Source organism: Trachypithecus francoisi, unplaced genomic scaffold (genome assembly GCF_009764315.1).
Source record: "Trachypithecus francoisi isolate TF-2019V2 unplaced genomic scaffold, Tfra_2.0 Lachesis_group17, whole genome shotgun sequence".
Classification (NCBI taxonomy): domain Eukaryota; kingdom Metazoa; phylum Chordata; class Mammalia; order Primates; family Cercopithecidae; genus Trachypithecus; species Trachypithecus francoisi.
In genome coordinates, this window is record NW_022681462.1 from 62,376,293 (window position 1) to 62,387,051 (window position 10,759).

General features: G+C 39.4%; 1 protein-coding gene across 2 annotated transcripts in view; it reads left to right on the forward strand.

The window, feature by feature from the left end:
• The window catches only part of SRBD1 (S1 RNA binding domain 1), a 230,814-nt gene extending 220,706 nt beyond the window's left edge, over nucleotides 1-10,108 (forward strand). For both annotated transcript variants that reach the window (XM_033175816.1, XM_033175817.1), the window contains exons 20-21: nucleotides 3,337-3,521; nucleotides 7,131-10,108. In XM_033175816.1, coding sequence (XP_033031707.1) covers nucleotides 3,337-3,521; nucleotides 7,131-7,420 — 475 coding nt within the window. In that variant the 3' untranslated portion in view covers nucleotides 7,421-10,108. The remainder of the gene's footprint in view (nucleotides 1-3,336; nucleotides 3,522-7,130) is intronic.
• The last annotated feature ends 651 nt before the right edge of the window (nucleotides 10,109-10,759 follow it).

The following is a 10,759-nucleotide window of genomic DNA, read 5'->3' on the forward strand; positions in this document are numbered from 1 at the left end:
CTGACAGATACTTATCATTGCATGTTCACTTGTATATGCCAAGCTTCATAAAGCAGTTATTTGGTACTTCTGAGCTAGAAAGTACTTTGTATTGAGTATTACTTACCACACTCAATTCTAAAGTGAAACTTTGTATTGGATATTACTTATCACACTTAATTCTGTTTTTGTGTTTTTTTTTTTTTTTTTGGAGACGGAGTCTCGCTCTGTCGCCCGGGCTGGAGTGCAGTGGCCGGATCTCAGCTCACTGCAAGCTCCGCCTACCGGGTTTACGCCATTCTCCTGCCTCAGCCTCCCGAGTAGCTGGGACTACAGGCGCCCGCCACCTCGCCCAGCTAGTTTTTTGTATTTTTTTTTAGTAGAGACGGGGTTTCACCGGGTTAGCCAGGATGGTCTCGATCTCCTGACCTCGTGATCCGCCCACCTCGGCCTCCCAAAGTGCTGGGATTACAGGCTTGAGCCACCGCGCCCGGCCACACACTTAATTCTGAAGTGAAATTTAGAATACGTAGAATAAATTTTTCTTAGGATATTTAAGGAGCATGTTTATTGAGTGGCTACTAAGCATAAAATATTGCTTCCTATCATATACAGTTGACTATATTTACAATTAATTAAGGTAGAGGTCAGTCTAAATGCTATTCCCAGTTCGTTTTATAGTTCCTCTCTCTCTCGTTGGCTCTTTGTGTGTGTGTGCGTGACCTTGTTAACTTTAAGAAAGTTTTCAAAATAAAGGAGCACTTGACTTTGTAGTCATTTAAAAATAGGGTTGATCAATATGAAGCATTAGCTACAAGCACAAGTTGGTGCTTTTTATTGATTTCAGTTACCAATGCCCTCAGGCTTATGTGTGTGAGAATGAAAATGATATATGAAATATGCACCCAGATTCAACAGACCAATGTTCTTGTTACATCTGCAACTGCTTTGGCAGAATTCTTTATTTGGAAGTGACTTTGGTAGCAGTTAGTTCCTGTCTCCCTCTCTCTGTCACACACACACACACACACACACACACACAGAGGCAACCTTAAGATAGACTCATACAGTGCTTTGGGAAGTTTCTGCCATTTAGTTACTTTTATTATAAAATGCTCTTCAAGGTTCTAGACTTAACAGTACGTGAATATACTTTTTGTCAATTTTAACAGATGGTTAGAAGCCAAAATCTTGATGGTTTGAAAGATTCTCCACTAATAAAGTTGCAGACCAATAAAGCCAAGAAGGTGAATACCAGGGAAGCCTGCTCAGCAGGGCACGCATTATTTAGAAAGTTGTATAAGGAAGTTTGCTTTGAGCAGAGGTTGTCATCTGTCATCTGTCCCATCAGTCAGAGTTCCAGCAGCTGTTCCCAGTCACCAGGACCCTTGTATGCTACTGTCCATCCATCAGCACTAAGAGATACCGGCTGCCTTTCCACCGTGCTGGGGAAGCCACGGACACACAGACTTACGGTGTTATCTCACTGGCCACCAGTTTGGATGAAAGCTCATTTTCTTTTTTTTTTTTTTTTTTTTTTTTTTTGAGACGGAGTCTCGCTCTGTCGCCCAGGCTGGAGTGCTGTGGCCGGATCTCGGCTCACTGCAAGCTCCGCCTCCCGGGTTCACGCCATTCTCCTGCCTCAGCCTCCCGAGCAGCTGGGACTACAGGCGCCCACCACCTCGCCCGGCTAGTTTTTTGTATTTTTTAGTAGAGACGGGGTTTCACCGTGTTAGCCAGGATGGTCTCGATCTCCTGACCTCGTGATCCACCCGACTCGGCCTCCCAAAGTGCTGGGATTACAGGCTTGAGCCACCGCGCCCGGCCGAAAGCTCATTTTCAAAGAGGGAGACCAAACACCAACATTTTGATCTTTTATTAGACCATTAACCAAAATATATTCTCAAGAGAATTAGTCGGATGCCATAAAGTGTGTCTATTTTTGGCTATATGTATGGCTGTAATAACGTAGGAGTGTTGCACATTTGAATCCAAAGAGATACCCTACTTAAATGAGAGATGGGAGAACTTTCTCCACTAGATGCCAGATCATTACTATCAGAGTATCACTGTGAAGAGACCTTTCTGGTTGAACACAACAATGCAAAAAAGACTTAAAATCACAAGCATTCTTTTTTTGATAGTGCAGCAACCTGCCAAATGGGATATATCCCAATTCTGATTATAGACAAACCTCCAACAATTCTTCTTTTTCTCTTTTTGTATTCCAGAAGTATCCCTAGAGGAAAGGATTTGTGGGCATTAGTATCACTATCTGCCTGATTACTGTGTTGACATTTTTAAAGTGCCATTAATCATAGGAAATGGAACTTAATGGTGTAGAAAAATACCCAGCCAGGGAATGTCAAGAAAGTAAGCTACAGCCCAGTATTCACATGAAATTAAAGGGAAATGCATCTTAACCCTTTAATTATTTTTTTCTTCTTACTGAATTATAAAGGAAAGTAATTGAGAGGTAGCTTTGCAATCAAAGGTAATGGTAAACATAGCAAAAGAAAATTATAAAAGGCAGCTGATGGTATGCTGCACAGGTAATGCTGCCATTAAGGGTATACAGAAGTAAAAAGCAGTGATATGACACATGAATAAGAGTAATTCATTTTTCAAAAATGGCAATATTTGATGCATATTTTGTTAGAGTTTGGTATCATTTCATTGTTTGCCTATTAGCTAATTTAAATTAAAATGTTTTCCTAACTGAAATTGTAGGGAAGAGATAAATATAGATAGCCTCATTTTAAAAACATATGTGACACTAAACTTATAATGAACTAATTATACTGTAAAATATTTTTGACTGGACGCAGTGGCTTACACCTGTAATCCCAGCACTTTGGGAGTCCAAGGCAGGCGGATCATGAGGTCAGGAGATTGAGACCACCCTGGCTAACACGATGAAACCCCATCTCTACTAAAAATACAAAAAATTAGCTAGGCGTGCTGGTGGGCACCTGTAGTCCCAGCTACTCAGGAGGCTGAGGCAGGAGAATGGCGTGAACCCGGGAGGCGGAGCTTGCAGTGAGCTGAGGTCACAGCCCTGCACTCCAGTTTAGGTGACAGTGCAAGACTCCATCTCAAAAAAAAAAAGGTTTTTGGTGCTGACTCTGAGCAGGTGCTTCATTTGATAAATAGCACAAAAACCTTTAATCCAGTTTCTCCCTCAGCCTTTTCTTTTTCAAGACAGTTTACAGCATAGGACACATAATAGATTCTCAATAAAGACTGATTGATTGACCTATGGGTCTAAGATGAATTAATTTTAGGGTGATCTGTATAAGGAGACTGCAAAAGAAGTAATATTGTTAAGTGTTGGGCTTTTTATTTTTTCCACTGCAGGTTTTTGTCATCCATTGGAGGGACACTGTATGAGATTGGAAAGCCTGAAATACAACAAAAAATAAATTCATTCCTTGAAAGGGAAGGAATGGAGAAAATTGCAGAAAGATTGCAAACAACAGTACACACCTTACAGGTCATCATAGATGGTCTCAGCCAGCCTGAAAGCTTTGACTTTCGAACAGGTAAACAATTGAACTTGAATTATATAGCACCTTGTATATGCATAGCTCCATTATCTCCTTTGATCCTCACAGCAATCCTATGCCATAAGCAGAATGGATATTATTCTCCCATTTTATACATGAGAAAATTAAAGCATAGGGATCTTCCTTCAGAGGCATTATAGTTAATATCCAGAGCCAAAGCTAGAAGCCAGGTGGTCTCCCTGGACTCTTTGTTCACTGTGTATTTCCCGTTTACTAAAGTAAATGCATCATGTGTGTACCGCTGTATGCATGGAGGCACACATATTTTTATGGTCCTTTTGTAAGCTGTTTTTATCTCCTGGGAGCCAGAAGTGCAAGATAAAGCAGTCCCTTCACAAGCTAAAAGGTGAATCTTCTTCCTTAATTATAGCTTTCCAAGTTCTTGGATTCTGTGTCAATGAACACATTGAACAAATAAGATAATATCTATCTGTTGATTTTCCTTCTAATTAAAAGTGCTCTCAGCACAGGTAGATGGTGAGGGACGTATAACAACCGTAGTTGTTGAGAGCAGTGACCCAGTAAAAAAGAATTACAATATCAAATGACCTACTTCCCAAGGAAGTTTGAATAGGAACCCCTGAGATTTAAATGAATCTGCTCATTGATCTTATAACCAGTTTTGATGATACCATGTTTAGACTATTGTCTTTTTATTCTGGTTTAGGCTGTGTTGAGATGGTTAGACATACTTCTTTGAAAGGGTTTAAAGGAATTTAGAAATATATCCAGCAAGTTCATTGTACTATTCCTCCTTCTTCTGTAGGTTTTTTTTTAAGTTAAAGAAAAATAAAATAACACCCAGTAAGAACTATGCCAAAAATGTGGGAGTAGAAGCCTCCTAGTGGTCCTCCACAGAATGGGATGTTTCAGCAGACAAATCCATCTGCATTGGGAGGCCCGGTATCCTTTTATGGGAATTTCTTGGCTGGTTTTTAGCTGGAGTGCTGGGTAGAGCAATGGTTCTCAAAAATACTGGATTTGGAGGTGGTATGGCTACATCCTTTGCATTAGTGGGTTGGCAGATGTAACTGCAGGTATCCTGTATTGGATTTTTCACATCCATCTTCATTTTTCTGTCTTAGTGTCGATTGTTCCATTATCCCAGTTGCATTGTAGACTCAGAGCAAAGATCAGCACTCAAATTATATGGTCCAGTTAAACTACCAAGTTGTTGAACAGAAAGACAGATGCATCTGGGCTCTGGGCTGAGCTTTCCAGTTACTGCAGTGTTTATCAGTGTGGCAAGTGAAGTTTTAAATAGGTCTCTTTAAGCAAACTTTGGAACTGACATTTGCTCTAATGTAAGTCACAATTTTCAAAATGTCTGAGAACTTTCATCTTACTACTAAACATGTCCCCAAGGTGAGGAAGGCATAGAAACCATACTTTTGAGGGGGCATTTTGGTAATTTCCATGGATGATGTTTTGTTACATCTCTTTCCTCCATTTTCTCAAAAGTATTTCTTAATGCCTCATTCTTTCCTCATAATAATTCTGTCTTTTGTTTTATCAATGGTGTAATTAATTTCATGTGTATTAACACTATGGTGACTAGTTTCCCTAATTGGGTTCATCAGAAGCTGTCCAGACACAGGGGCTGAAAATGCTTGGCTATGAAAGTGTTAAAAGTTTGCATGGTACACGGAGGATTTTCTGATTTCTCAGTGTCCCAGACTGTCTTCAGGAATATGTTAAGTAGTTCCTGACTCTGATTTTCCATGCAAGATTAAACTAAGCAGCTGATCAGGAACCCTTAGGGAATCCGCAGCAGCTGGACCCCTGCAAGAAAAGAGAGAGAAAGAATTTCCAAGCATAAAAACAATGCCTATGGGGTCTCGGAGACCATCCTACCTCTCTGCCCCGATCAGTGACTTAGTTCCACGTTGCTGTGATACAGCCTTAGCCTAGTGTAATATTACATTACAGGAGGTTTCTTGCTTTTGGAATTCACTGCTTTAGCATCAGGTCAAATTCCACAGAATCAATCCCAATTTTAGCCTACTGTTTTTCATGGCAACGGTGAGATTTGGAGTTTAAAGAAGATTTTTATCTTGTTTTATAGGAAAAAGCTTAATTTTTAAAACATCTTGGTATCAGTATGGTTGGACTGGGGGAAGGGAAGAAAGGGGTGGCCAGTTGTTAATACAACTGTAAAGGATAGCTTTAACAAGTCATCAGGATAAAGCCAACAGCTGCGGAGGAAAAGGAAATGGAATGGGTGGAGGGGAAAATGAGGCCTTAGTAAAAGGAGATCCAAGCATAGAATGTGTTCTTTGTTATTAGAGTCAACACTCAGTAATCCTAGGAAAGGGGGCCTTCAAGAGGAGCATGGATAAATGGAATCCACAGATAATCCACAGCCCCGTTTAAACTGTTAATTCTAACTGTCTCCCTCATAAAAACCATTGTTTTTAACTAGAACCATAATGATTTCTTGGCATACTTTATGCCTATCTTTTGGACAATAATGAACAAAGAAATGTATGCTGGGGTAAGCAAGAAAAAAGGGCTATAAAGAACTTGGAAACAGAAATCTGTATCTTCATCATTGTTTCTCTAGCACCCAGCAGAGTGCCTGGCCAGGAGATAATAGAGTTAATAAATGTTTGATGAATTTAATTGAAAGAGAAAGAATATTAGCTACTACCTGGTCTGGGATTCTGAGTCACAGATAATCACGAATCCATAAATGTTGATTGGATAACTATATTTGAAATAGGTGGGAATGGATTTTCTGAGTTCCAAATTTGTGGGAAGAAGTGAGGAAGAAAGAACATTTGAATTTCATCTACATTTGACCAAAAAGTTGATGTACTTTCTACACCTTTAAACAATTTAATAATTCAGGCACTGGGGGAAAAACAAAATAAAGCTTCCAGTCTCTTGTTTCCAAACATCTTACTTTCTCAGTGTTTGTGGTTTAGCTTTGTATATTTATTTATTTATTTATTTATTTTTTTTGAGACGGAGTCTCGCTCTTTCGCCCAGGCTGGAGTGCAGTGGCCGGATCTCAGCTCACTGCAAGCTCCGCCTCCCGGGTTTACGCCATTCTCCTGCCTCAGCCTCCCAAGTAGCTGGGACTACAGGCGCCCGCCAACTCGCCCGGCTAGTTTTTTGTATTTTTTAGTAGAGACGGGGTTTCGCCGTGTTAGCTAGGTTGGTCTCGATTTCCTGACCTCGCGATCCACCCGTCTCGGCCTCCCAAAGTGCTGGGATTACAGGCTTGAGCCACCGCGCCCGGCCTCTTTGTATATTTATTAAGCAAATATATATATTCTCATCACCTCTTCACAGAGAGGAAAATAAGACTCTCTTCTTAATCCTCATGTATAATGCTAGTGTGTAGCATTGTAGAAGAAAGTAAATTTTCTTGAATTGTTTCTACTGCATGAATGCTATCTCCAACCGATATTCATGTTCTCTGAAGGCAAGCCTCGGTCTTCAGCTCCTTGTATGTGCCCCCTTAATCTTTAATATTGGTCTGGGCACATTATCAGTATGTATTAAGTGCTTATTCACAGTTATATTGTATCTAGGAAATACAATGCCTTTTACACTTACTTTTTTTCTCTTTCCTTACAGATTTTGATAAACCTGATTTCAAGAGAAGCATAGTATGCCTGGAAGATCTGCAGGTTGGGACAGTTCTTACAGGCAAAGTGGAGAATGCCACTCTCTTTGGAATTTTCGTGGATATAGGAGTAGGGAAATCTGGGCTGATTCCCATACGAAATGTAACAGAAGCAAAACTTTCAAAAACAAAGAAGAGAAGGAGCCTTGGACTGGGCCCCGGAGAAAGAGTGGAAGTCCAAGTGCTCAACATTGACATCCCCCGATCTAGGATTACTCTGGACCTCATTCGGGTGTTATGAGTGTCCCACTGAAGGCCAAACACTGATATTATTTTCTCATTTCTACACATTGACAAGAATAAGTCAGTTGCTTGTAAAATTTAGGTAGCAGATGAGAAATAATTCACTTAACATCAGAAATATTTTCCAAACACTTTCCTTTATTTTTTCTTCTGAATTAATAGAAAATCAACAGTTTGATTTCCTTTCCCCTTAAAGGAAACAACTAATACACATTCTTATATGGCTTTATGTAGTAATAGTTTTCTGGCTAAAATTTTGGTTTTTATTTTTTTGTAATTTATCTTTAACTCCTTTTGCATTTTGTATAACAGATTGCTTAACTTCAACTTGCCAACATCTGCCTTGCTGGACTTGTATGGGATTGTCTTCTTGATTTGACTTGTACAGTCTTTGTTGACACAGTAGGGCTGGGCAGTGTTTAATCCTTCCATTTTATAGATTCTTTTTTTAATCAGGCCTTTTGGACTTCATTCATCATTTTGCAGTAATCTCTTTTCCTTTGTCATGCAAACCAAAACAGATTTTGATGTGTTTGTAACCGTCAAATGAATGGTTCGAAACATTTCTCAAAAGGATATATATATTGACCCCAACAATAAAGGTTTGTGGCTAGTGACTTGTTTTTGCTATGTTGATTCAGTGAATGACTTAGAAGTCAGTCTTGATGAAAGAAGATATGGTTTATGTAACCTTTGGAGAAGAGGGAAGCCTTTGGAAATTTGAAGAATGGTTTTGTTTGACTTACCATAGAAGAGTGTGTCCTTTCTTAAATCAGAATTAAACTTCAAATGGGGATAGAAATGGCCATTTTAAAGATCAAATATAGATCAGGTGTGAAGGGACAAGAAAAACAAGTATATAAAGGAAGTGACTCTTACTCTGTTTTTATTCAGTGGAGATTGTAAGGATTAGCATGACCATTCAGGGTCAAAATAAAGCCCACAGTGGACTGGTATCCTGTTCATTCTGACTACTGCTGCTGCTGTTGATTTGCCTGGTGAAGATATTTGTATGACTGAATGAGTGTTTGGTTTTCTCCATGCATAAGTAGGGGATGGTTACTAAAGACGACCAGTCTTGTTTATTTGCCTAGGAAACACCCATTGTCCTGGCATAATTTTTAATATTGCCTCTCTTTGTTCTCAGAGTGCCCCATTTTGGATGATAAATCATATGATCAACTATAGTAGTCACTAAGTAGTGACTGTGACTATGTTTCATGATAGTTCTGCAATGCAGTCGGTTCCTTAAAAGTTGCATATGTCAACTTTTTTGATATATATAACTTATTTGCCTAGCAATTTCATTTCTGAAATGCTTTTCCTCTGTTTCTTACTGGTCTTTAACTGATAATGGATCTGTCTTAATGTTATAACTTTAAGTCGATCTTCCTACTCACTCCTCCCAATATTCTTCCAGGTTCATAATCTATAGCTCAGTGATGAATGATGTGTACCTGAGGAGTCTTACTCTGAAGCCCAAGATATAAGTTCATATGAGTGTTTTAGAGGAAGAGGCCTTCTCCCTGGGCACTTCAGATATAGGAACAAGAACAGTGACAGTGTAAAGCTGCTCTGTTGACCTGGCAGCTAAGCTTTCATGGACACAACAAGGACTTGACATTGCACTGGATTGTGTAGCTTGTCCCATCCAGCCCAGACATGGTAGAGGCTGGTGTAAGGCCTAAGCTATAAAATGAGGGGCCACATCTCATAACTGTAAAGTGCATGGTGATCCATTATATTCTATTCCTAGTCCCTGTTCTACTAGTAATCCAGTGTGCCTTTGAGCTGGTATCTTTACTTCTACAGACCTCCTTTTCCCAAATTTAAAATGGCATATGAGAAAGCGTTTATTCCCATATACATTTACTGGTGGCCTCCTGATGTGCCAGGCATTGTGCTAGTCACTGACCAGAAATTGTGATAGAAAAATAGGTAGGGGTAGGGAGCACAAAAAGAAAAGAAAAAGAAAAAAATAGTCATTATCCTTGTCCCTATGGAGCTTAGAGTCTATTGAGAAAGCATAATTAATCATATAAAAATGTAAAACTACAATCAGATAAGTGATATAATGGTGACAACGTGTAATAAATTGGTTGACTTAGAAAAGTCAAAGTAGTTCAGTGGGATTTGAGATGTGAAAGATGACCAGAACTAGTACAAATTTTACTGACCTTTAATAATAACTCTTCCCAATAACTAGTGAGAATGAGCTGTATTGGAGTGGGCTTAAGAGAGTAGGAGGAATTAGATTGCAGACAGTGAATATAGATAGTTCTTTTAGGGAGTTTAGCTGTAAAGGAGGAAGAGAAATAGCATAGTGGTTGGAAGGGGGAAATGGAGTCAAAATTTAAGACAAAAGAAATGTATACAAATGGAAATGATCCAGTAAAAACAGGAAAATATGATACAGGAGACAGAGGGGAGAATTACTGGAAAGATATCCTTGACTAAATGAGATCAGATGGAATCTAGTGCACAAGGGGTTGGTCTAAGATAGGAATACAAAGAGTTTATTCATATTAGTGGGAGAAGGGACTAAGTATATGAACACAAATGTAGGTAGGTAAATATAGGAGCTCATGGAAAGTCTCTGAATTTCTTCTAGTTTTCTCATTGAATTATGAAGGAATACCATCATCTGAGACCAAACATTGAAGAGAAAGGGAATTGGAGGTTTGAAGAGAAAGGAAAGTGTGAGGAATGGATGAGAATGAGAGTGAAAAGCCTAGGGAAACAGCATGACTTCTAGGCAGTGTTAAATGTTTCACTTAAGGTTATTGATCATTAATTGAATCTAAGATCAGCTTATTTTTTTCTCCAGTCCATCAGCTGTGTGGGTGCGGGCCGAGATTAGGTGGAGAGGTGATTTAATCAGGTTTGGGGGTTTGCCAAACAAGTACGATGAAGAGGGCAAAGAAGTTGAGGGCATGTAGACAAACTATTGACCATGGAATTTAAGCTTAAGTAGAAAAAGGAGAGTATAAGGGGACAGTGAGGAGCAGTGGGAAAGTATGGGATTAAAGGATTGTAGGCCCTGATGAAGTTGGAGTGGGAATAATAGAGGAAATAATGGGTTTAGGTAAGAATGCTTGTTAAAAGTGGAGTGCATAACCTTGAGATTACAGAGGAGTTGCAGTTTTTGGCACTGACAGCATAGGGAATGAAAATGGGGTAAGTAGCAGAAGTAAAGGATAAGGTAAGATCAATTAAAGAAAAGAAATTCTGGTCTGTCAAGAACAGAATTTGAGCAGGTGTGCTGGCTCATGCCTGTAATCCCAGGACTTTGGGAGGCCAAGGTAGGAGGATCTTTTGAACCCAGAGGTTCAAGACC